At 56.3% G+C, this 24,746-nt stretch overlaps 1 protein-coding gene across 1 annotated transcript in view; it reads right to left on the bottom strand.

Moving 5' to 3' along the window:
- The window catches only part of GRIK3 (glutamate ionotropic receptor kainate type subunit 3), a 76,661-nt gene that overhangs the window by 30,435 nt on the left and 21,480 nt on the right, over positions 1-24,746 (bottom strand). The window contains exons 2-6 of the mRNA XM_021375460.1: positions 7,488-7,664; positions 6,392-6,649; positions 4,935-5,116; positions 3,043-3,096; positions 99-272 (exon numbers count right to left, since the gene is read on the bottom strand). Coding sequence (XP_021231135.1) covers positions 99-272; positions 3,043-3,096; positions 4,935-5,116; positions 6,392-6,649; positions 7,488-7,664 — 845 coding nt within the window. The remainder of the gene's footprint in view (positions 1-98; positions 273-3,042; positions 3,097-4,934; positions 5,117-6,391; positions 6,650-7,487; positions 7,665-24,746) is intronic.

Genomic DNA, 24,746 nt, shown 5'->3' with positions numbered 1-24,746 from the left:
CCACACCATCACGCCCCACATCCCCACGCTCCACGCCGTTATACCATGCCCTGTGACAGCCTCTCCCATCCCCACACCCCACACCAAATGCCCCGTACCATCATCACGCCGTCGAGCAGCCCCAGCTCTGCTTTGGGCGCGGACTGCAGCCGCTCCATCGCCCACTTCTCGATGATGGAGGACACGTGCGGGTTCTCCACGTTGAGGATCCGGAAGCCGGTCAGGTTCACTCCGGAGTAGCGGTATGGTTCTAGATCTAACGCATAAAGATCCTTAAAAGAGAGAAACCGGGTTAAACGTTGGGTTTAGCTGCGGGGTGTTCGTCTCTTGTGCACTGGGCTGTGTGTGTGTGTGTCATGGCAGAGCCCACCGGTGGGAGGCAGTGATGCTGTGGGGCTGTCTGCTGCCACCCATGCTGCTGCGTGCTGGCAGGGCTGGGGGGTGCCAGGGCATCATGGTGTGCTGCACACTGGGGCCTGTCCATGGAGAATTTGCCATGAGCACCGGAGCCCGGCGGGTGCTGGGGATGGCGGGGTGACTCTGAATCCAGAGCGCCAGTTTGCAGACAGCTATCCAAGAGGAGCGGAGACGCATCTCTTGACGTTCCAACCAGCCTACACAGTCTGCAAATGAATGAGAGCGCCCTTTATGCAATTAAAAAAAAATCCTCCCCCAGCCAGGCAGCCCTGAGCTGCTGGCAGCCGGCCCGCGGACGTCGCTTGGCACGCAGCAGGGACGGGCGCTCCTTAATGCATCTCCTGGCTCCAGCACTCAGCTCGAGATGGACTCCAGCTCAGGGACCGGCCCTGGTGCCCTGTCATTGCTGTGGGGCCGAGTGATGAGCCCAGGGCTCAGCCCAGAGCATGCACAGCCCGGATGGGAACACACTGGGGGCACGGGGGTGCGTGGGGGGAGCACGGCAGCTGGAGATTTGGGGGCTGCTTTGTATGTTACGGCCATACCAGCAGGATGTAGCCGGGCTGTGGGCTCACCACAAGCTCTGTTCTGCCCACAGGCAGCTGCAGAAGCACTGGCCCTAAAATGCACCGCCCCGAGCAAAGCAGAACACGGTCAGCTCTCGCCAGCAGCTGGCACTTCGTGCTCGGTGGGAGATCTGAGTTCCTACAGCTGTTTTGCTTCAGTAAGCTTTAGGGGTTTGATCTCTCCTTCGTGCCTCCCCCTGACCCTGCAGCCTGGGCTCGCTGCTGACGGATGCTGGGCTGTATCCTGCCGGAGCAGCCGGCGCAGCAGCACGGGGCCTGGGCTGGGTGGGCATTCGTTGGCTTTTTGTTTTCTCACTGAAAAATTGCAAGTGCAAACCTCCACGTCTCGTTAAAGGGCAGCGCTCAGGCCCGGCCGTGTGCTGACTTTCAGATGCCTTACGGTGACTGCACGCCGAGCTGCTGAAGCTCAGACGTGCTTCTATCTGCTGTGGGGTCCGGCAGCCCCGCACTGACCTGCGGGGTGGGTTGGTTTGTCAGGTTCCTATCTTTTTGTCAGGCACTTTGCTCTGTGTTCTCCACGCTGCTGCAGGGAAATGGCTTTCGGTTGCAAGAAGGAGATCGTTCCCACTCAGATGTGGCCATAGGGGACCAGAGGAAGGCATTGCACAGTGCCTGCTGCACAGCTCTGCTCCTCGTGGCGCTGGGCTGCGCTCCCACCATCGCAGCTGGGCAGTGCAGAGCCCCAGCCGAGCATCAGAGCAGGCAGAGGGGGGGGGAATCGCCCTATCAGTTTCTCCTGCGTTTTCCGCTCCTGTACAACCACAAATTGGAACAGCTGGTTCTATTTTCCACCTCATCAGCGTTCTCTTTTGCCACGTTTTTACTGCAGATTTATTCTCCCTTCCGTCCCGCCGCCTTCAGGACAGTTCTGTTCCTGGGGCTCTGGGGGTCCCTCCCCGGGTGACGCCGTTCCCCATGGGAGCAGCAGCGGGCACCCAGGGTGGGCACCACGAGTGCACGACGTCCCCGTGTCCCCGCTCCCCGATCCGAGCTCGGGGGGCTGTGATTTCTGTTTCCCTCCGCACAAAGCACGGCAGGATCCTTGCTTCCTCCCCAGGCCTTTGTGACTTGTGGGGAAGCTTCAGGTTTGCAAGGAGCTGCTTTCTGAAGCTGCTGGGAAATTCCTGGAAGCCTTGGGCTCGGCGGAGCATCCCTGCTCAGGACGTGATGGGATGGGAGAGCTGTGCAGAGGGCTGTGCTGCCGGAGAGCTGAGCGGAGCCGTGCTGCCGAGCGCACTGCTGCAGCATTTCGTGCCAAGTGTTGATGCACTGCACTCGGTATTGACTGGGGACCTTTTAGAAACATTCAGTATAACATAATAGACTAATTCATTAGCACCCCATGGGTCTAGTACTGTAGACGCCGAAGCACATGCGTTGCAAGCTAGGAAAACATTGCCTTAAGGAATGACAGATTAAAATATCTTTCCCATGATATAACTGTTATTTCAGGAAAGTGGCATTAATTGTGATTGCTTATCTATTAATTTATTATAATTCTTCTTTTCCCGCCTCCAGGCTGTACCTACACATGAAATGTACTCTAGGCTCAGCTGGGGCTGATTAATAGGAGGTTATCTGGGAAATGCTTAAAGCTGCCTGGAATAGATAATAGTAGCAGGGGTAATTAAAATGTCTTTTGCATTTGAAAAATAAATTTTGCAGTTTTTAAGGGTTAGTTTTGTCTGCCGCTTTCCTAAAGGCAAAGAGATAAATTGGATTTTCAAAATCACGCAACGTTCAACAGCAGAGTAGACAATAGCATCCTGAGCGGGAACAAAAGCCCAGCCCAGAATGGCTCCTGGTGTCGGGAAGAAGTGGCCCGTGGATAATGAGAGCCGAGCTCATCTCGTGCTGAGGCCTCGTTGTGCAGAGCACGTGGGACCCGCAGGATGGAGCTGCAGCAGTGCTGGGGATGCTGCTGGTTCTGCCGGGCCGTGCAGCCCAGCCCTGCCCTCCCCCCTCCCCCGTGTCCCACCCCCCTCGCCCTGCAGCCCCCCCCCTATTCCCACTTGGGGTTGCAGAGCTGATACGTTACCAGGGTGGTGAAGATGAAGTGGTAGTACTCCGTCATCATTCCCATCGCCATGGCCTTGGGGAGAGGAGGGAGAGGCGGTTAGTGAGGGAAAGGAGGGGGTAAAATTCTTCTCCAAGGAGCGGTGATGGGTGGGCACGGGACGCCCGGGGGGCAGCGGGTCACCGTCCCCGGGGGTGTTGAGAACTGCGGCGATGTGGCACTTGGGGATGTAGTCAGTGGGCACTGGGGGGTGGGCTGGGGTTGTGCCGGGGGGATCTTGGAGGGCTTCTCCGAGCTCAGTGATTCTGTGATCCTCTTGATTCCGTCAAGGAAGGAGGCAGTCGTGGCTCTCCCTGTGGTGCTGACTGTGAGTGTGCTTTCTGCAGAGAGCGCGTGCAGGAGCACTTTAAAATCTCCACTGATGGGAAAGCAACTTCACGTCCCCCAGGAGATGTTTACTTCCCTTGTTTTCTGCTGAAATTACTAGGGCAGAATTTCGCTCCGAGGAAGGAAGTGACAGTTTGGAAAGAAGCAGGATGTCAAAAACCACGGGTAAAGGAAAGGATGGAGAGCACGAGCTTTGAAATTGTACCTCTGGGGTGGGTCTTCACCCCGAGATTCCTGGGAATGTCTTTTGAGAGCCTCGTGCCTGCGGTCTATGGGGCTCTCCTGGGCTGCACACCTGGGTGCAGAAATAGGGGATGCGAGGTGTCCGTGAGGCCACGCGAAACCAGAGGAGCAAACGGGGGGTTCAGGTCCTGGAAGTGATGGTGGATGGCAGCCCCGCTCCCACTGCACGAGCATAGCTGCCATCTGGGTTGGTGGGGAAATAAATCCGTGGTAAACCTGGAGCGGGAGCTGCGGGAGAGCCCCGGCGCGGGACGGGAGCTCCATCAAAGTGAAGGCAGCACATCTGCGCACTGTGGAGAGCTGCAACTGTTCGGAGACAGCTGCCAAGGGGAGCGGAGGGGCTGGGAAGCCAGAGAATGGGCGTAGAGCATTGCAAAGTGAAGAGCAGAAATGGGCAAGGCTGGAGAACACAGAGAACGCCCGCGAGCAGGCGGAGCTCTCCCCTAGGGCCCTGCTGTGATTTGTTTGTCCAGGAGGGCAAATAACGGAATGGCCGCTGCTCCTGACAAAAGAGCAAACCCTGCAGACACAGAAGGGCTCGGGAGAAGTTCCTTCCCTGCAGCCTCCCCCCCCCCCTCCATCTTCCTCACGCTGCACGCGCAGCGATGAGCGGAGCAGATGGCACAATAAACTATAATAAACCACATGATAAGTGAACAGCGCCGAGCACAGCCAGCATGCTAAAATAATAGGCAGGAGACAATGAGTCCCTTCTATTGCTTTCTTTAATAATCCCTCCTAGGCTTTCTGATTTCTCTTCATTTTGCATCAAGCAGGTTGCAGGAGAAGTCTCTTTCTCTGCTTGCTTTCCCGGCCCTTCAGGGCATTTATTTAATCTGTGTGACGGCGTCTTGCTGCGCTGATCTGAGCAGCGCTCTTCCTGAGACCGTTTCCCTCTGCCTGATGCTGACCCTGCCACGTAATGGCACCTGGGCGAGGGGAGCTGGGCCAGCAGCTGTGGCGGTGCCAGGAGATGGGGAGGAGGGAGGGAGCCCGGTGATGGCAGATCTGGCTTCGGGTGCAAGCACTGCACGCCCAGTACCACCTCCCAGGTGGACGTGGATGCTGCCCCACTGCAGACCTGCAGCGAGGAGCGGGGCCGGGTGAGAGCCGACATCTTTCTTGGTGCTCAGTGGTGCAACCTTTGCACTGGTGCAGGGTGGCCCTACGGCTGCCTTAGGGGAGCTAGCAGGGAACGGCCGCGTTGTACCTTCTGCTGCAGGCCCATGTCCTCACCCCCTGCGTCCCCACGTCCCCCTGAGTCCCCACGTCCCCCCGCTCACCTGCCTGAGGATCTGGGCTGCCATCAGGTGGCTGCAGTCGAAGATGATGCGGAACTCCCGGCCCCGCTTCATCTCCTTCAGCAGCGGCCGCGCGTCGTCCGTGTCCAGCGGCAGCTGGCGGATCTTCAGGCGGATGTTGTAGCGCGACGGGGCCATGATGAGCTCCTGCAGCCGGATGAGGCCTTCAGGCATTGCACAAAGACAAACCCAGAGCGTTATGGGATGGGCTGCCCTGCCCTGCAGGCGGCCAGCAGAGCACCTTGTTTCCTTCCCGTAATTCTATGGAATGCAATCAAGCCTTTCCTCCCTGCCCTGAGTGCTAAAGGTCTATCAAGGTAAAGCTGTGCATCAGTCACTAAAAAAAAAACAACCAAACAAACAGAAAAGCCCACAGAGATTTCCAAAGCGGTTCCTGTGGGGCAGAATGGCTTCTCCTGCTGTTTTCCTGTGGCCTCACCTACAACAGAGCTGGGTCCCAGTGCTGGGTGGGAAGAGGGGAGCGGGACTTCTCCCAGCCTCGGTCATCTCTGTTGTCACACTGCTTTTTCTTAAGCAAATATGCCCTTGAGAAAGGACAGGCTGTGATAATTATCTACATGACAAATTAAAATCCACGGTGTTTATCATGCGCAACAGCAAAAGGAAAAAAAAAAAATGAAAATGCGCTTAGATTTATGAATAGCGCGGTTCATAGCGGGCACTTAATCACAACTTGTAACCGTCTCGCTGTCCTTAGAATTCATCCCTGTTTTATGTGGAAGGCACAAAGCTGTGCTGAATGCAGCTGAGCGGGAGCTATTGGTCTCTGGTGCTGCAAGAAAGAGTGCAGCAGATGCCTATCGCGGGCAGGAAAAGCAAAGCAAGTCCTCGTGCGTAGTGCAAGTGCATTAGAATACGCCACGAAGGGAACATACTGTGACCCACATTTGCGAAACAGGAATGTCAAACTGTGTTCTCATCAGCCCTCCCCTAAAGAAACCATTTGGTTTAGTGGAATGAGGTTGGACAGGCTCTCCAATGTGTCTTTTGTTTCTGCTCTTTTGTAACCCATAGCGCTGTGCAGGGCTTTGCTTTGTTTAACCACCAGCAGCATTCTTTAGGTGAAAAACTTTGTCAGCTATTTTGGTTTTTTTTTTAACAGAATTAGCCAGAAAACAAAAAAAAACTTTGCAGAGCCGCCTTTGCTTTTAGCTGGGAAAGTGCATCCCCAGTGGCAGCCATGGAGCAGCTCTGTGCCATCACAGCCGGGCACTGCCCCACAGCACTGAGCCCCTCGTCCCTCTGTCCCAGCACTGGCCTCCATGCACCCGATGATGGAGAGCTCCAGGAGGGACCCCAGGGCGTTCTGCACCCCGTGTCACTTGGCTTCCAGAAGGGTTCCTTGGGACAATTCCTAAATGGACCCCGCAACAAGGGATCTCCCGGATTCCTCCTTTCAGAGCACCTCCTTCACCTACCTGTGCTGTCATCGTAAACCACGGTGGCCGACCTCCATTTCAAGTACTGCACCAGGTCCAGAATGGCGTGGCTAAGGGAAGCGTAGTCGGGGTACAGGTTGACATAGAAAGTGTCCTTGTTATCCAGCGGGTGGTGCTTCCACCGGAGCTGGATGTGCGGCACCTCCAGGGCATTGCAGATGGACTGCACGGCGTTGGTGCAGGAGCCTTGGGACGGTCCGAATATTGCGACGACGCCGAGAGCCAGCTGGTCACAGGCTGCAAGGGGGGACAGGCTGTCAGCAGAGAGAGGCAGCAGCGTGGGGTGGGGGCACTGGGAGGGGATGGGCAGACTGAGGCGTGGAGATGCCAAAGACATCACCCACCCGGGGCCAGGAGGCCGCCCGACCGCTCCTGCCTCTTTGGCATCCTTTCTGCTGAGCCCCCTGGGCCCACGCTGCGGGGATGGGGCGTGCTCTGGGGCTGACCCCCCCCTCGGAGCAGCTCAGGCAAAGGGTTTCCATTCATCCGAGCTGAATACGCTCCAGAGGGTAATGACCTCTTAATGGGAGCGGGGGCAGGGGCTGCCCGGTTAGCTCGCCGTTAGGGCCGTGCTGGGCGTGAGCACAGAAATGATCAAAATCGCCCTGACAAAGAAATGCGTTTTCCCAACAATTTTAATAGAGATTCTTTTCTGCCAAATAACGCTTTCCCCTAGCTCCGCTGAAGCTTTCACCGAGAAATTAAAGCAGAACAACTGTGTTTAGGGCTGGAGGCGTTTTTAGGGGAAGAAACGTTCAAGTTTTTCACAGATTATTTCTCAGTTGCCTCTGCAGCCTCCCTCCAAATCCAAGGGCAGCGCGGGGCTTGGTGACTGCTCCGCTCCATTGCAAGGCGTTAGGAAAGCGGCTGCTGCCCTGGAAGAAAGGAAGCCAGCATCCTGCACTGGGGAGGTTTGAATTGCTGGGGTTACAATGAAATGAACACAGCACGGTGCACGGGATGAGAAGCGAGCCCTGCAAGGAGCTTTGTGAGGACAAATGGAGAAGCTGCTGCCTCGTGTCAGCGCCTTGGAGGGTTCAGCTCCCGGCAGCTGTGCGCCGAGTTGTGGGCTCACCTTTCTTGGTGGCTTCGAAGCTGTCGTGGAAGTGGATCCTCTGGATGTCGTAGGTCAGCGTTGTGTTGGGCAGCAGCGTTCTGTTCCTGTTGATGATGTTGGCGGAAAAGCGGAAGGCCTGCTCCTCGGCGCTCATCACCTGCGTGTTGGGGCCATCGGTGTACTCGAAGATTCCTCCTGGAAGACAAAAGGAGCAGGATGGAGCCCCGTGGTGCCATTGGTGGTGTGCAACAAGGGTGGGAAAGCTGGGATGGAGCTGTGCCATTTGCAGCGGCATTTCCCAGGCTGCAGTAGAATCGTGGAACGATTCTGAGCCTTGGGGTTTTTGTTTGGGGCTGCCCAGGGGAGCGTTCGGTGTCAGCTTTTCAGGGCAACAGGGGACAACTCTGGAGTCTTGGCGTATCTGTATGAGGCAGGCACGTGGCATGCCCTGGGAGCGGGGGCCAGCCCCGGGGAGGGGCACGCTGCTGGGTTGGGCTTTCGCTGCCCTGCCGGTGCCCTTCCCATCTTCCATCGTTCCTCGTGTTTGCTCATGCAAATCCTTAATTCAGAGCAGCAGAGATCTGCCTACCCCGCAGCCTATCTGCTCAATAATGCACGTCTCGGATGCGTGCTTCCCCGCGCTCAGGAGCTGTCGGTGCCATTACACCTCCCCACGGGCAGCGAGCTCGTGTCGCGGCGTCGCCGGGCTCCTCGGCTCCGTATCGCCGAGTCTTGTCCTCAATTCCCCGCTGACAGCCAATCTAATGGAAGCAACTCGGGGCGGCCGTGAATTATGCACTTGTACATCGTTGTGGGCACAGCCCCGCGCCCCTCCCGGAGCTGCACAAAGGCACACAAACCCCGCTCCGTCTTATTAAAAAGTAAACCGAAATAATTAATGGATGAGCGAGATAAGCAAGTGCAACTGGTAACAGATGGGCTCTGGGTTCGTTAGCGGAAAGAAAATCTTCCTCCTCAGTTTAAGGTGGCCCTAAAGTATTTCGTTACAGACATTTGAGTTGTTTGCTGAACAGACATCCAATGGGAAAAAATATTTTGAGTCTGGGTACCAACATGGGCAATGGGGGAAAACAATAAAGAGAAGATTCTGGAGACCCATTTCAACCCCATGTGATCTTTAAGGAATCACTTATGAGCAATCTAGAACACCCAGCAGTGTGGGCAGGAGCCTAGGGTGGCTGTCCTAGACCTGATGCTCACTGGATCCTGCTGAAAGCTCTCGTTATTGAGGGGTAGATTCGTCCCTATCAGCTTGTACATGCTGGTAGCCCATCCGAGTTTTGCAGGGTAGGGAAGGTTCTTGCTCAATATTACACCAGCAACCATAAACAGGAATAAAGTGAGCATGAGGTTCATCCTTTTGCTCAAAGATTTACTGCCCAGAACATTGTAGCAGAGGATTTTTTGTTTTCCAGCATCATCCCGCAGTGATAACTGGGTTCGTGTGACATCGATCACCAAGCAGCTGACACGAGGCCCAGAGCTTTCAGAGCTCCTTTGCAGCACGTCTTATTAGGGCACAATACAGAAGCTCTGGCTATGTGGATTACTGCTCCTTGAGCCCAAATAAATTCCCATTCCAGACATCCAATTGGATATAATAGCTTTTTTGACAGGAACAGATTTTCCGTGCAACCACCCAATAGCTTGAATTTAGTACCAGGCGGTGAGGGCGGGCAGGCAGAAGCCATATATATTTCTGGTATATTTCTGGCTGCCCTGCTGGGTGCTGCAAACACCAGGGCAACGTGCAATCCGTGTTTGCAGAGGTGCTAGCAGCAGCCCCAGCCGAGCACTCTGCACCCAGGGACGCCGCGCGCTGCCTCTCTCCTGGCTCTGGGCCTCTCCTTCAGATACATTCATTGCAATCATTATTTAAAGAGCCTAATAACCGGCTTGGAACAGCTGATTAATGCATAATCTTCATCATGATTACATAGCATAACTGGCATTAATTTGAAAAGGCAGCTAATTATGAAAATAATTGTTGCAGCTTTTCCATTCGAGCAAAGTGGAGATGATTTGTGCCGTGGCGTCGGCTTGCAGAGAGCACGGGGCGATGGGAGACCCCTGCACCCCGCAGTGCAAAGCTGGGCAACGTGCTGCAGGCTTACAGCAAGCAGCATCCCACGGAGCAGCACAGGGAAGCCAGCACGAGTTCTGAGAACTGCACGTTCGCCCTCAAAACGCATGGAAAGTGGCACTCCCCGGGTTGCATGTGCACACCCCAATTCCCAGCGGTGCTGAGAGCAGGGGGGGCTCGGAGGGGGCTGTCACCTGCACAGGGTGCGAGGGCTGCGGGGGACAGGAGCTGCGTGTGCTCGTCTTGTTTGGAGCACGGGGAGCCAAGGGGCTGTAAAAAGCCAACGCCAAAGCAGCTGCCACTTTTATATACTTATAAAGCAGCTTTATCAGAGATTGTAAAGCTAAAGGCCCTCTGGTGTGGCCGCCTCTCACTGAAGCACTTCTGCCTCCACGCTGCTGTTGCTGAAGTTGTTTCCAGCGTCGGGGAGAGAAGTGGCTGCTGCTCCTGGACCTGGGGCTGCAGCCTTTTCCCAGAGCCGCTCTTTGTGCCTGCAGATCACAGCTCCTCCTCCCGCTCACCTGCAGCGCTGCGCTGAGTTCGGGGATGCTGGCAGCGCCTGGAGCTGCTGTGCAGTGACCTGCGGGGTTCGGAGGGCGTTCGCTGCCTGGTTCTCCCAGGAAGGGGCCGTGCTGCTCCCTTACATGATCCCATGGATCCACCTTGCAGCGCCGTGGGCTTGGCTCAATGGGAACCAGCTCTGGGGGCCAGCAGACAGGAGATGGCTCAGTGCAGGGAGCAACGTGCTGCCAGATGTTCTCCATCCTCAGCGCTTGCTGCAAGCAGTTGGTGGTGGAGCAGACTGGGGAGTGGGACTGGGTGGCAGTGTGGGTCATTGGGTGGGGAACCACGCTGGGCTCAATGCATTGCAGCCCTGAGCTATTCTGCAATAGCTGGGGAAGGCGCGGGGAGCAATGCTGAGTCATCACATCCCAGCGATGGCTGTTCTCCGCTGTTACTTCTGACTTCTTGGAGTTCAGGTATCAATCACCAGGCAGGTTAAGTAAATGTTTGCCTTCTCCCTTTAGAGTAGGCTAATTGCTCTCCAGAGAACGTCAATCAGCAAATGAGAAAGCACGCTAATTAGGATCTGCTTCATGTCTTATTATTTTGTGTTACTCGATCTGACTGGATGGCCACTGACACTGCCGCTGAGGTGGGAATTGAGCAGCAATTCGTAACGAGAACCCAAAGCAAAAGCCTGGGCCTGTCCCCAAGGTGTGGAGCTCCAGGAAGGGCTGAGCACAGCGGAGCCCAAAGCTGCACGGAGCCAGCACTGCTGCCCCAACCCGACCGGGGACGATGGGAGCTCAGAGCTGCACTGGGAGAGCAGAGCCGTGTCCGGGCCCCATCCTCTGCTTCCCCCTCCCAGCTCTGCATGGGCTGGGAGCAATTGGAGCCGTTTTCAGTTTGCAGGAAGCCGTGTCAGGAAAGTCAGAGCGGTTCAGGTTTTCACTTTCTCCCCTCTCCCCCTTTTTAACAAAACAAACAGCTCCGTCCTCAGCAAGCACTTCCTTCAGCCCTCGGCGCGTGGTGCGATCTCGTCTTCTACTCCGTACAAAATCGCGGTTATTTAGCTCTGAAGAGCAGCCATTCCGATAACACTTCTCTCTCCCCCGCTGACAGTGTTGTTAACACATTTAGACAGCTTTCTGACAGCCTTTCCGTGTGACATCCTGGCAGAAGTGCTCGCTTTGGAATCGCTCTCGCCGGGTGCAGCGCGGGAGCTGCTGCTGCCTCCCCTCGCCCTGTGCTGCGGCTGCGCCGTGCTGCTCTGAGCAGCAGAGCCCGGTCCAGCACTTGGTCCTTGTGCTGTGCTCCGTTTGGGGATGGTGGGAGTGCAGGGCTGGGCCGTGCGCGTCTCCTGGCCGTGCCTCCCCAGGGGGAGGTTTGGCACTTTGCTCCTGCTGCTGGGAGCGGGGCTGTATCTGAACCCTTGGGGGGAAATGGGAAACGCCGGCGGGAAGGAAAGGGGAGCTCCGCAACGTTCTGCGCTGAGGATGGAGCACACACTGCCCAGTCATGGAATCATGAAGTCATTCAGGCTGGAGAAGCCCTCTCGGATCCCCAAGTCCAACTCCAGCCGACCCCCCCACCCATGCCCACGTGTCCCTCAGTGCCACGTCCCCACGGTTCTGCACACCTCCAAGGATGGTGACCCCAGCGCTCCCTGCACAGCCTGTGCCAACGCATCACCACCCTTTGGAGAAGGAATTTCTCCTGCTATCCAACCTGACCCTCCCCTGGTGCAACTGGAGGCCGCTACCAGGACTGCCCGCTCCGCTGCAATAGCACCGAATGCGATGAGAGCAACAGAATGCAAAGGCAATATCACTAAAAAGAGAAAAAGAAGAGCAGCAACTGCTTATTCCCTCCAAAACTCTTCCACGTTTCCCCGGGGAGCTGCTACCACACAACTCCCTAACCCTGAAGGCAGCTGCAGCCGTTCCCTTGGTCCGGGTGCTCTGTGCACCCCCCCCCAACCCTTGGTGAGGGACCTGGGGGTGATGCTGGCATCGGGGCTACCCCCATCGTGCAGCGCGGGGACGGCCAGGTATCTGCTGAGTAACGTCGAGGAGGTGAATTCGAGCAGCAAATGAAATCTGAGCAATTGCTGTCCCACGAGGAGGGATTTCCTCCTGCCAGGGCAGCGCGCCCAGCTCGGCGCCGAGCCGCGCAGCGCGGCTCCCAGGAGACAGCGTCTCCCTCTTTCTTCGTCCTGATGTTAAATATGCAAAATCTTATTTCATTTGCACTGTATTAGGTACTCCGTGTCACGAGGGGTGACATCCTTCTCCCATGGATAAGCCGTTTAACGGATGAGCAGTCAAGTGGCAAAGGAATGCATTATTAATGTTTCTGGTTAAATTAACTGATTAAGAGCACTGTAGCTAAAATGTATGTATCAGCACTTTACCCGCACTAAATGAGAAATTAATGGAATTTGGCGGCTCATTCTGTAACGAGGAGTAGATCGGGGCGGGCCGAGGGGCTGTGCCCGATGGGAAACCCATAGGGAACTATGGGGATGCGTCCAGTTCTGCGTCCCCACTGCTGGGCTATGGTGGGGGGACAGAAGGGGTGGGGGGCTCGTGGTGCATTGGGGCACTGCGGGGGCACCGTGGGGTGGGGTGGGGGCTGGGGCAGCTCCTGGCACTGCTCCTCGTTTGCACAGGGTGAGCTCTGTGCCCTCGCAGCAGCCCCGGCCAAGAGCGGATCAAAGCGCCGAGCGGAGATCAAAGGCCTTCAGCAGTGCTACAGCAGAAAGGAATTAAGTGAGCAACAGATTCCCTAATGATATTTACATTTCTCATTTGCATAGTACATGATGAAAATGAAATGGGCATTTTTGTTTTTTCTTTTCAAGTAGGCTCGGTTCATTAATGAAAAAAGCGGAAGTGTCATCGTGGTCTCCTGGGGGTAGATTCCATCAAGGTAAGGGCAGTGGAAATGCCAGGAAGCGACAGGTTTACCCGGTGCACAGGGTGGCACAGCAGCACTGGGTGCAGGTGGGAGCAGCACTGGGTGCAGGGGACAGCAGAGCTGGGTGCAGGGGACAGAAGCATGCGGATCTGGATCTGTTTTTGCTGAGGTTGCCACCGGTACAGAACTGACCCATGGTGTTTCCGGGCCATGTGCCCTGCTGTACCATCACTGCGCTGCTCCCCAAACCTTTCTGGGGCTGTGTAAGCTCAGCAGATGTCCTGGTAGCCACTGGCAGAGGGATTTATCCACCACCCAGCTGTCATTTTTGCAGCTGTGCTTTGTGCTATGGGCACATTTCAAACACAGTGTATGGGAGAAATGAAGTGTTTGGAAGCTGACCATGATGAAGGATCCGCGGGGTTTGGGCAGCACCATCATTTCGCTGCCTGGCGGTGAGAGCTGGTGCTCGGTGCCATGTCCTGGTGGCTCATGGAGCACCCAGCAGCACGGTTTGGCAGGCAGCTGGGGGGTGGGCATGGTGTGGGGTCCGAGCATCACTGCCTGGAAGTGGGGGTGGGACACAGAGGTGTCCCACGCTGGAATGAAGTCTGAAATAACACCCGAACCCAATTAAAATCGGAGTTACTGCGCGTGTTAATTAAATTCCTCTTAAATATTCATCGCGAGGCCCCAGCTAATAAATGTTAAAACCCACCTGGCGTGCAGCATGCCATGTGAGGCTTAAGGAATCTGAATTAAATCCTGCACTTCATTCACAGTGTAACCGAGTAGCGGCAGTCAATTGTTTCCCATCCTCCCGTGGATGCCTCCCAGAATGGGCTCTTTCAGAGAGACGAGGCAAGCGCGGCTCTGCAAATATTATGACATATTGTTTGTCATCTGCCCTAAATATTTAACAGTTCCGTTGTGCAAGATTGTTGTGCCACCTGCTGAGGGTTTGCTCCCGATAGATGTGGAGTCTGATTGACAAACCGAGCTCCGTTCCGGAGCTGAAAACCCCAAGCCCATCCTGGGGTCCTCCCTGCTGGAGCCCTGTCTGTTCCCCCCTCTGTTTTTATAGGAAAGCGTTGAGAGAGGGGGAAAAAAGCACAGAGTTCTCTGGAAAGATGGTTTGTGCTGCAGCCCCTCCGCTCTCTGCCCAAACTCCTCCGTGGGGGAAGAGATGAAAGCTCTGGAATAGATTTTGTTGCCCTGTCCCACGCTCTCCGTTCACAAACCACGCATGGAGCAGAGGGATGCGCCAGGAGCTAAGGGAGAACTTCAGTGTCCCAGAAAGGATCAGAATGGGCCCAAAAAAGCCCTTTCCCTCTGATAGAAAAGAACAAAGCACGTGGCAGCACCCAGGACCCTTCTGTGCCCCCTGCACCGGGGGGGCTGCGGGGATCTGACTGCTGCAGGGGCAGAGCTGAGCACAGCGGAGCCTGAGCTGCACCCAGAGCCTGCTAATGGAGCTGCGTGTTCGTTAATTTAACTGAACCAACTGATTGGATCACAAGTTGAAGCGGGTAAATTGTGAGTTTGGTGGCTCAGAAAAGGGGAAACTTCAAACTGGGCAAACTGCATTTATAGAGCAGGTGGAAAAGGAAAACTTTATTAAAGGATTCAGATGCAATGCAAAAGAAATGTCATTGCCGAGGGCTCCCAACATTGCCGTGAATGGCAGAGGGTGAGCTGCTCTGAGCTGACCCCAGCCCAAAGCCTGGGGGCTGTGTGGGCTCCCGGTGTCGTATCGCTGCACGACGGCTTCCCAGGGACGATATTGATCTGTGCAGAGCTAATTAATGAGATGCAATGTGCCGTCGTAACGAGCGTGGTGAGGAGCACGCTGCTGCGGGGGGCTGGGCAGGGCTGGGGGTTGGTTGATGGGGTCAGGGCCACGCACTGAGTTCCAGCTGCTGTGAAGTGGGCGGCGGGCAGGGGTCTGCTCTGCCCACCTGGGGTCTGCACTTGCAGCTTTGCAGACCTTTTGCAGCTTTGCAGACCTTTTGCAGCTTTGCAGACCTTTTGCAGCTTTGCACGTGGGATCAGGCACTGCAGGTGGGGCTGTGAGAGGGGAGCTGCCTCGCCATGGGAAAGGGCCGCCTCCTGCTTTTCTCAGAGTGGCTTTTTGTCTGCCGTTTCCTTCGTTTCAGTGGAATCAGCATCTCCTGTGTGCTTGTTGTTGGGCGTAAGGTAAGCAGGGAGCGATGAGCTGAGAGCGGCGTGAGTTGGATGGAAAAGAGGATTGCTGGGAGTTGGGAGAACTCGGGAGGAAGGGCTGCGTGTGGGTGGGAGGTGCAGAGGGAGCGTGGGGTGCGGCGAGCTGCATTTGGCTTCCATTAAACAGCATTCTGGGAAGCAGGAAAGCTGGCAGCGAAGGCTGCCCGCTGCCCACCCCATCCACGTGCAGTGCCCAGCAGCCTGCTCCCCCCCCGCAATGTGTCTGCAGTGAGCGGGTGGGCTGCGTGGGAAGCACCACGTGGGGCAGAACGCTCCTCCTCCTCCTCCTCCTCCTCCTCCTCCTCCTCCTCGTCCTTCTCCTCATGGAGCTGAGCCCAGGGACCTGAACCCCCCTCATCCCCTCGTGTGCACATCACTGCAGAACCCAAGCGGTGCCTTCAGTCCCACAGTGCTGAGCAAGAGACCGTGCGATGCGTGCGTGGAGCGGTCCGTGTGAAAGAGAATTTGGAGAGATCAGGTTCTGATGTCACGCAGAGCATCTTTATCCCTTGGTGCGTGCGATATATTTAAAGGCTGTTTGGAAAAGGTGCTTCTGGCACCTCCTAGCCCAGTGCTACGTGGGTGCTGGAGCTCAAATGCAGAGCAGGCATAAGGCTCCTCCTGGGGGTGCCCCCTCAGCCCCCACTTCCCATGCAGGGAGGGGTGGGCAGGGACGCGGCTCCCTCTCAGGCAGCAGCTCGCAGGAAGCGCAGTGTGAATTATTTTGCTTCTTAAATGCTGTTTGTGGAAATACTTCAAGGCCTGACCTCAATCTCATCTCACCAGACAATGAGTGGGAATAACCCCATTGCTCAGCGTTTCGCTGGGCTTTGTACTATAAAGAGAGCGCCGTGGCTTTATAGTTTAAAGAGACAAAACGACAGCAGCTATCGGCGGCAGGGGGGGAAGGAGAGGGCTTGAAATCCATTTGCAGGTGGCAGAAACGAGGCTCAGAAGGGTGAGTCTCCGCTCAGGATCACAGAACTGCTCCTGGCTCCGCGCAATCCATGTGAGCTTGCTGCTGTCCCCCAGCCCATGGTGGGACCGGGGCAGTGCAGCCGCTCGGGGCCATCCCCTCCCATTTGTCCTTCCGAAAGAAAGGAAAATGCTGTTCCGTGCTCTCCTGGCAGGCTGTAGAGCGAATGGAACGAGCAGCACAAAGCTGCACAGTGCGGCCCCGCGGTGCCGTGCCACCAGGAAAGCGCTTGGAAATGCACGGGGAGGAAAAGGTCTCAGGATCACGCTGCAGGAACCCCGGGTTTTGTGCCGCCTTTGAGCTCCTGCGTGCAGCTTTAGACACTGAAAGCCCTCGGCCGACGAAAGGACAGATACTGCCAGGGTGGAAATCTGTTCCGGTTACCTTTATCAGCCAACATCTCGCTCCCTTCTGCGTGCTACCTGCCAGCAGCAACAAAAAATCCAATTGGCATCCACGTGCCCGCCAGCCCTGCGTGCTGCGGGTGGGCTCCGGCGGCTGCTCCAGCTGGGCTCCATCCAGAGCAGCTTCACCTGCAGCACAGCTGGGGCTGAGCACCGTGCCGGCTCCCCGGGGCCACGGCACCAGGCAGAGCACAGCGTGCTCTCAGCTGTAATTGCTTTTCTCAGGTGGAATAGCAACGGGAGCGGGGAATCAAACCGCTGCCATGTCGGCACTTCAGCAGCTGGGGGGTCGCTTATTGCTCCTAAAATGCAGCTGGGGATGGGGCGAGGGGCTGAGCCGGGGGTGCTCGGCTCCTGCTCACAGCCACATTTGTTTGTAGACAGCAGCTGCTGTCGGTTCAGGTGTTTGTTGCCCCTGAGCAGCACGGAGCTGAAGTGGTGCTTGATATCGAGCCCGTGGTTTCATGCAGGCATTGAAGGCATTGAGCAAAGGGTAAGAAGGGGAATTATAGGCCTGACTGGCAAAGCAGAGCCCTCTGGTACTGAGCTCTTTGCAGCTTATGATGTTTTCAAATGCCTCTGTGTCCTTCCAGGTGTGTGAGCTCAGACAGCAGCTGCTTTGCGAGCATGAGCAGGCAGCCAGAAGGCAGCAGGGCAGGCGGGGAAGTGGTTGTGCTTGTAGCTGAGAGCTATAGCCAATGCCTCAGAACTTCTGGAGCTTGGTTCCAGGCAGAGAGCCAAACCCTCAGATCGGACAGAAGTGCACAGGGCAGCAGAGATCAGAATTTCTTGTGCCTTCCTGCCTGCTGCCCCTGTCTTCTGGGGATACAGTGAGGTCAGAAAAGCCCTCTCAGACCCCCAGCTCCATCCCCTGCCCACCCCCCCGTGCCCACTCACCATGTCCCTCAGTGCCACGTCCCCGTGGTTCTGAACATCTCTGGGGACGGTGACCCACCACTCCCTGGGCAGCCTGTGCCAATGCATCACTGCTCTCTGAGAAGACATTTCTCCCAATATCCAACCCGATACTGCTATTATTTAGGAGCATGAACCGAAGAACGGGTAAAGGGTTACTAATAGAGGTGGTAGGAGAAACCCATGGATACTTGTTTAGTCAAAACTTGCCCTTGTCACTGGATGCAATGTTTCAAGTCTGCTGCTGGATTCCTACACCCATGGGGCTGCTGCTGGGTTAGGGCTGTGTGCACCCATCCCCCCCCAGCCTGGGTGGGCAGCAGCCCCCATCCCTGTCCCTTTTTCTGCCATCTCCCAGCATACCCATGGCCGTATGCTCACGGCACACACTTCTGACAGCCGTAATCCTTCTCTATATTGTAGTAATTAAGTGCGTGCTTCCCCAAACACACGAGCCAATTTGGGTGCACTCGAGCTTGTGCGCTCAGCTTTTTGCATTCGGGAGGCACTTCCTAAAGCGTTCACACTGAGCTAACGCGTTTTTGTTAATGCTTTCAAATGGAGATGAAAAATAATGCATTATCTCGGAGACAGCAGGCTTCACGAAACCCCAAATCCTGCTGGTTCAGCCCCTGCTCCTGCTTTGTGTAGCTGAGCCTTAATGCAGTAATGACACTGCAATACGCTCCGGGAGGAGCGTGGAAGCCCTAACGGGATTAGCACGCAGTGCTCTTCATTCCAGCTCAGTTCTCTGAGCCCGCATGATCCTGTCTGAGCTCCATGCCTTGCTGCTGAAACAAGTGTCCGGGTCTAAGGCACGGATTTGGGCTTCCTGTTGTCCCTCAGTTAAGCAAGCATGCAGGGAGTGGTGGGTCACCATCCCTGCTGGTGTTCAGAGCCGTGGGGATGTGGCACTTGGGGACATGGTCAGTGGGCACGGGAGGGGTGGGCTGGGGTTGTGCTGGGGGATGCTGGCAGGCTTCTCCAGTCTCAGTGATTCTGTGATCCTCCCGCTGCTCACTCAGCGCCGGCGGAAGCCACGCTGCCTTTTCCACGAGAGGGGAAAAAAGCCCATTTTTCTCAGCTGTGCTGAGTGGTTCTGTGAGCTCTCGTTCTTTGTGCGGTGTCAGACAGCGATAGCTGACGCTGCTCCTGCTCTGATTGCAGAGCTGTGCCAGAAGCAGTGCTGGAATGAACGGGGCCGATGAGCTCCGGGGGCTCTCCTGCCACCTTGGAAGTCTGCGCTGAGAAACTCGGCTGAAATAAGAGCGGAGAATGGGGCTTCTTCACTGCGTGGTAGCAAGGTGTTTCCTTAAGCAAACTCTGGGTGTGCAGAGGGGTCAGCTCCTAGAAGGGACCACGCCAACCACGAGGACATCTGGGGACCTGGCTTCATCACCGGGCTGCAGTGTGTTTGTGTTGGAATCAGCTGTGGCTCCGCTCGCTCCCCATCGCTTCAACCATTGCTGAGTAGTGCGGGCTTCTGGCGGTTCCTGTGGGGCGCTGCGGTGGCTGTACCCATTGATTAATGACCACCAGCTGGATTGAAGGTCACCCCTGCGTTCTGCGTGGGGGTAGGAAGATAAACCCTTGGTTGTCCTTTCTGCGAGGCGCTGTGCACAGGGCCCAGAGCCAGAGCCGTAAAAGCACCGCAATGTCACGGCGCAGTGCCGGGTTATGGGCATCTCAAAGATGTCCTTGGGAACAGAGAAAGTGGGAATGGGGCATGGGAGGGCCGGGGTGCCCCCTGGGGAGGAGCCGGGCTGTGAGGAGGAGCTGGAGGAAATCCAGCTGTGAAAAGATGGGGAAAAGGGGCTGCCTGTGTAACTAGGGAGCTGCTAAAGCAACACACCGACAGGGAAACATAAAGCTCGGAAATTGGGTAATAAATCTCTGCCCTCATCAGAGAAGAGACGGTTCTATTGGGAAATAACCTTCTAAAACACAACAAAGTGCGATTTACAGTCCAATTAAAAATGCAGAAATAGGAGAAAGACAACCCCGGATCCTTTTCCTCCTGCTTTAGGGAGAGAGCACAGGGACAACGCCGGAGGGTGTGCTGCCACAGCCCGGACGCAGCTGAAAAACCGAATGGAAGAGCCTATGGCTCAGTGACAACAGATTGCCATCGTGAAGCAGCAACACAGGGCTGAGGACGGGTCTGACTCCCAAAGGAGGAGGGAGGCTGTGAGCTGAGCTGGGCTGCGCAGGAGGGGTCCCGTGGGGGGGCTGTGGGGCTTGGAAGTGCTTCGGTGGGGAAAGAAGGGAAGCGCATGCGGCCGTGGGGGCTCTGCCCAGTGCTGCTGTCAGAAATGCTCTTGAAAACTCAGTGCAAGCTTCTGCATGAGCAACAAGCGCGGCGCTGGCCGCACAGGCCATCTGGAGCTCCCCGCGGGGATTCAATAAACTCCTTCAAATTGCTTCAGACGTTTTCCACTCTCTCCGCTCGTTTTGCGCGCAGAGTTCAGCAAGGCACCGTTTCCTGCTCGAGCATCTCTTGTCACTTCCATTCGGGTCCTTTCGCTTCTCCCTGCCCACGCCGGATCCTCCGCCCCGGATCGCAGCACCCTGCCCTGCTCGCACCGCGCCGCGGGCGCCCTGCGTGCCACGGGGCTGTCCCAGCCCTGCTGGGATCACTGAGGTTGTACAGCAGGGATGCGGCTCAGCTGCCCCTCTCTCCCGCAGAGCTGCATTTTGCTGCGTGCTCCCCATGCAGCCATCGCCGCCTTCCCCAAGCCGGCTGCCTGTCGGGAGGCAGGGCACGGCCGCCGCGCTCAATGGTGATATAAAAATAAGCATCGGGCTGATGAGTGGCTTTGTCTGCGTTTTGCAGCCAGATGCTCCATTGTCTGTCGAGCCCCATTCTCCAAATCCGCAGCCGTGTACGTGGTATTTCGGATCGGCAGGCGCGCTCTTGCGTCTTAATTTTTCAAGTGTACCCTTGGAACTGCCCTAACAGATGCACCCTGCGCGCTGCCTGCTGGCGCTTCTCCCACGGCACCGTGCAGTCAGCGGCAACCTGAGCCTGCAGGAGCTTTGTGTGCCACCCCTGCCAGAAAAGAACATCCACCCCACCTCCGTGCAAAGCAAACAGGAGCGTGTCCCACAGCCCTCCCTGCTGGCGCTCAGGGATTTGTTTCAAGGAGGGAGAAACTTCTCTGTAGCGCGGCTGGCCCCAAGCCCCCCAGGTCTGATGGTTTTCTTTTGCAACATGGAAATGTGGTGGATGTCCATGGAGACACCCAAGGTCAGGCTGGATGGGGCTCTGAGCACCTGGTGGAGCTGTAGATGTCCCTGTTCTCTGCAGGGCTAACTAGGAAGGGAATAGAAAGGGCATGGAAGAGGAATAGCACGTGCCTGAGCTGAGGGCAGCACACTGCACTGATGGTGCCAAATCCGGGTTTGTTCCGCTCCTAAAATAATAACGCAGCAAAGTTCCCAGGCACGGTGGCGACAGACATCTCCTCCCTGAGCTCTTCAAAGCAGAACGCTCCTTTTGTCGTCCCTCGCTCAGGTCACATAGGCTACAGCACGACAACGCACCACAGCTTTCAACAGCCCTCGCAATTAACACCGGCATCTAATGAGGGTGCGTCATCACAGGTGTTCTGCTGCCGCCAGACTTGGAGGAGATGCAGGCATCAGATGCAAAGTCATCAGAAAGGGCCTCTCGTGTCTTTTGCTGCCCAGGAACGTGGAGATGTGGCACTGGGGGAACGTGGTTGGTGGGCACGGTGGGATGGGTTGGGGCTGGACTTGGCGCCCGCTGATCCTTTCTTTTCCACGTTGTTGCATTCTGATGATTGCATTTGTTATTAATTATTTTAAACCGTCCTTCGGACACTCGGTTGGGCACGTTGTCAGACAAGGTCACGCCCTGCAAAGCTTTGAATCTGTTACGGGAGCATCAGGCAGCAAGCGAGGCTGCAGGGCAGGGCGGGCGGGCTCTGCATGAGCACGAGGTTGACCTGGCAGCGCTCCCTGAGCCTTGGAAGCCTGGCTGGTGTCAGTGCGTGCCAGGCATTGCCGTGCCCATGGGAGCAGCCCTCCCAGTGCTGCTGCACCGATGGTGGCAGACACGGTTCTGCACGGCCCCTTCCAGCTGGCGCTCATCCGTTCTGATACAGCAAGCAGATAAAGGAGGAGCAAAGAGTTCCCATACACAGCAAGTTCCGAGGGCTCCCCAGGTCCACTCCTATCTGGCTGCAGTTCCAGCGTGCAGGAGCGCTCGGGGCAGGTTGGAAACCCCCTGTACCTCCCTGCCCCACACCTGGGGAGCAGCTGGAGGTGGCAACGTGCTCACCCGGCACAGCTCAGCCAACGCAGCTGTCTGCAAAGCGACGGGGCGTGAAATCTGTTCTTACAGGTGTGCCATAAAAAGGGACAGAGCACATGCGTGCGGGTCAGGTGGCAGCAGAAGAGCTCTCTGCACATCTTTCTTAATGGAACGCTTGGCGGGGAGAGGGCTGTTTTCAATTAACCTGTATTGATGGACACGGTGCCTGTGTGCACTTGGCGCTTTCCTTTGGGGAAGGTGCTGGCTGCAGGTGGCCGGTGCCAGCGCCTCGCTGCGTGGTGCTGAGCAGGACAGCAGCACCGAGCATCTGCACTGGGCTCCATCAGCAGCAAGGAGCAATGCTCCACTGCTGGGAAAAACTCAGTGCCAATGCGACAGGGGCTGGAGCTGGAAAGCAGTGTATTAGATTTGTGCCCTAGGAGAGCAAGCGGAGAAGAGGAACTATTGTTATTACGTGTCCCCAAAGCACGGACTGCCCGAGAGTGAATGCACGCGGGTGATTCAATTGGAAGTAATGCTTTCAAAGCCGGGATGCGTCTGTTCCCACCGACCTTAATGAAATTATTTAGCACCCCACTATTACACTGCTTCAAGAAATAAGATTCGCTGCCTGATAAATACGAGGGAAGAAATTGATCCGGGCGGAGGAAATATCTATGGAGCAGCAGCAGTAGGAACCGGAGCAGCTGTGCCACGCCGGCACATTTCATCCATGCACCTTTTTACAGCAGCAGCACGGAGCACTTTAGAACATGCTGAGCTGTGTTTTATCCCCAGTGAGCAGGGACGGCGCGTTGCTTTTCATGTAAAGAGCAGAAAATCAGCGCTGCTCTGTGTATTCCTTCTGCACTGAGCAGCTGCACCGTGCTCATTTCATAGCGTCCCACTGACGCATTGGCTCGTGGTGGGATGTCACCTCTTCCCTCCCACCTTGCTGACCGTGAGCACCTTACCTCCTATACATTTTCTACTTTGCCTGACTTCTACTTTATCTTTATTGCTACCGGGTTCATATATATATATTTTTCCATTTCTTTATGCTTTCGGCGCTGTATTTTTTCTGTTTCTTTAATTTTATTACTGGCTTCAGTTCAGCGATAAAGCAGGGTGGGCTCCGGGCCAAAGCTGTCTTCCTTCTCTGATTTGCCAGAGAAAATGTATCTCCATAGCTGAGTAAATTCTCGGAACTCCCACATTTCTTGCCCGGTTCGCCTACTACATTTTCCCAAAGGTTTTGGGGAAAAGGCATCTCGCTTTCGGAGCCCTCTGCCACCTGCTGCTGTGCTCCTGCCCCAGCACTTCTGGGCAGCTTTTCCCTTACCTGAAAAAGAACGGAGCCTGGGCAGCCTGCAGACCCTTGCAGGGCTCCTGGTGCAGCTCTCCCTGCTGTCTGGGAGCTGGTGGAAGCTCTCCAGCAGCCACGGTGCGGGGATTTAAGAGGAGCGGTCGCGGGGTCCCGACGCACCTGGCTCCATTTTCCCTGCTCTCTGCAAGCAGCTCTGTTCTGAGCAGCGCAGCAGTTCCTGGAATCTCAGGCACAGGCTGAGATTGCGGTGTTTTTAAGCCGTAATGAAAAAGGTAATTTTCCCAGGCTCCCTGCAATCTCCATCATTGGGAAGGCATTTTGTGCAATTTGCGGTGCTGGCTATAATCTTCCACCCGGAGATGATAGCAGGCTGCCGGGGGCCTTTGAACCCCGCAGAGCTGTGGGCTCCAGAGGAGGGAAAGAAGTAAGTGCAGACATGGCAGTGCCAGCCCTGCCCTGCACACGCTGTGCAGAGCAGCCACGAGAGGGGTGTGTGTGTGTGTGAGATGGGAAGCACAGAGGATGAACCCGCAGAATGTCTTCGAGGTCCTCAGTCGGGTTGGGTGTTGGGAACAAGTTCTTCTCCAAAAGAGCAGTGATGCATCGGCACGAGCTGCCCAGGGGGTGGTGGGTCACCGTCCCTGCAGGTGTCCAGAGCCACGGGGAAGTGGCACCTGGGGACGTGGTCAGTGGGCACGAGGGGGGAGGGCTGGGTTGGGCTCAGCTGCAGCCATGCACAGAAGCAGGACGCCTCGGTGCACGCTGACGCCTTAGGGCTCGGGATGCGTACGTGCAGGCAGCAGGACTCAAACGGGCTGTAGTGCTCAGTCGGGTGATGTTATGGATTTGAAGGAAAACAGAAAGGAAAATGTCAAAGCTGTTAAGCTTTGGAGAGCTCTCAGCAGCGTGTGGGCAGCGGGGACGCCGGGAGGTTGGTTAAAAATAGGAGCCAGAGGGAAGTGGCTCTCACAACGGTGACGTTGGTGCTGGTGCCCCGCTGGAGCCCTTTCACTGCTTTTTATAGATCAGAAAAGGGAAAAAAAAAAAAGCCACCAGAAGGAAGCACGTGATGCCTCACGGATGGGCCCGCTTGAGGAGCAGGGCTCGAAGCTCTGCTCCATCACCTGGTGTCAGAGCCCGAGCAAAGCAAAGTGGGGGGGGGGGCTGCAGGGGCACAGGGCAGTGCTGCAGGGCTGGGGCTCTTCCTGGTGCCATTCCCCACACAAGGGCACTGCAGGCACCCCTACCTCTGACAAGTGGCACTTCACACCTCTTTTGCATCTCTGGAGCGCAGATCCCCACTTCAGCACAAAGCAGAGCTGCAAAGAGCAGGAGGAAGGATGGATGCTGGGAGGGCTGGTGGGAGCTCTGCGTGCTGAAGTGTCACGGCTGTTTGTGCTGCGAGGGCACTGTGCACTTCAGGAACGAGGATGGGGCTGCTGGGCTGGGATTTGGCATGCTGTTCCAGATGAGGCCACAGATGCGCTGCGAGCAGAGCAGGGTGAGCAGGGCTGGCAGCGACAGCTCCTCTTATCTCCTTTACAATTACTGCTGCAAAGTGGACTGCACTGAGACAGCGGAAAAGTCACCGACCCTACAGCAAGCAACAGGAAAGGGAGCAGGAATGGG

Source organism: Numida meleagris, chromosome 22, assembly GCF_002078875.1.
Source record: "Numida meleagris isolate 19003 breed g44 Domestic line chromosome 22, NumMel1.0, whole genome shotgun sequence".
NCBI classification, from domain to species: Eukaryota; Metazoa; Chordata; class Aves; order Galliformes; family Numididae; genus Numida; species Numida meleagris.
The sequence above is the reverse complement of the archived record's forward strand: the minus strand, read 5'-3'. Positions and strand labels throughout refer to the sequence as shown.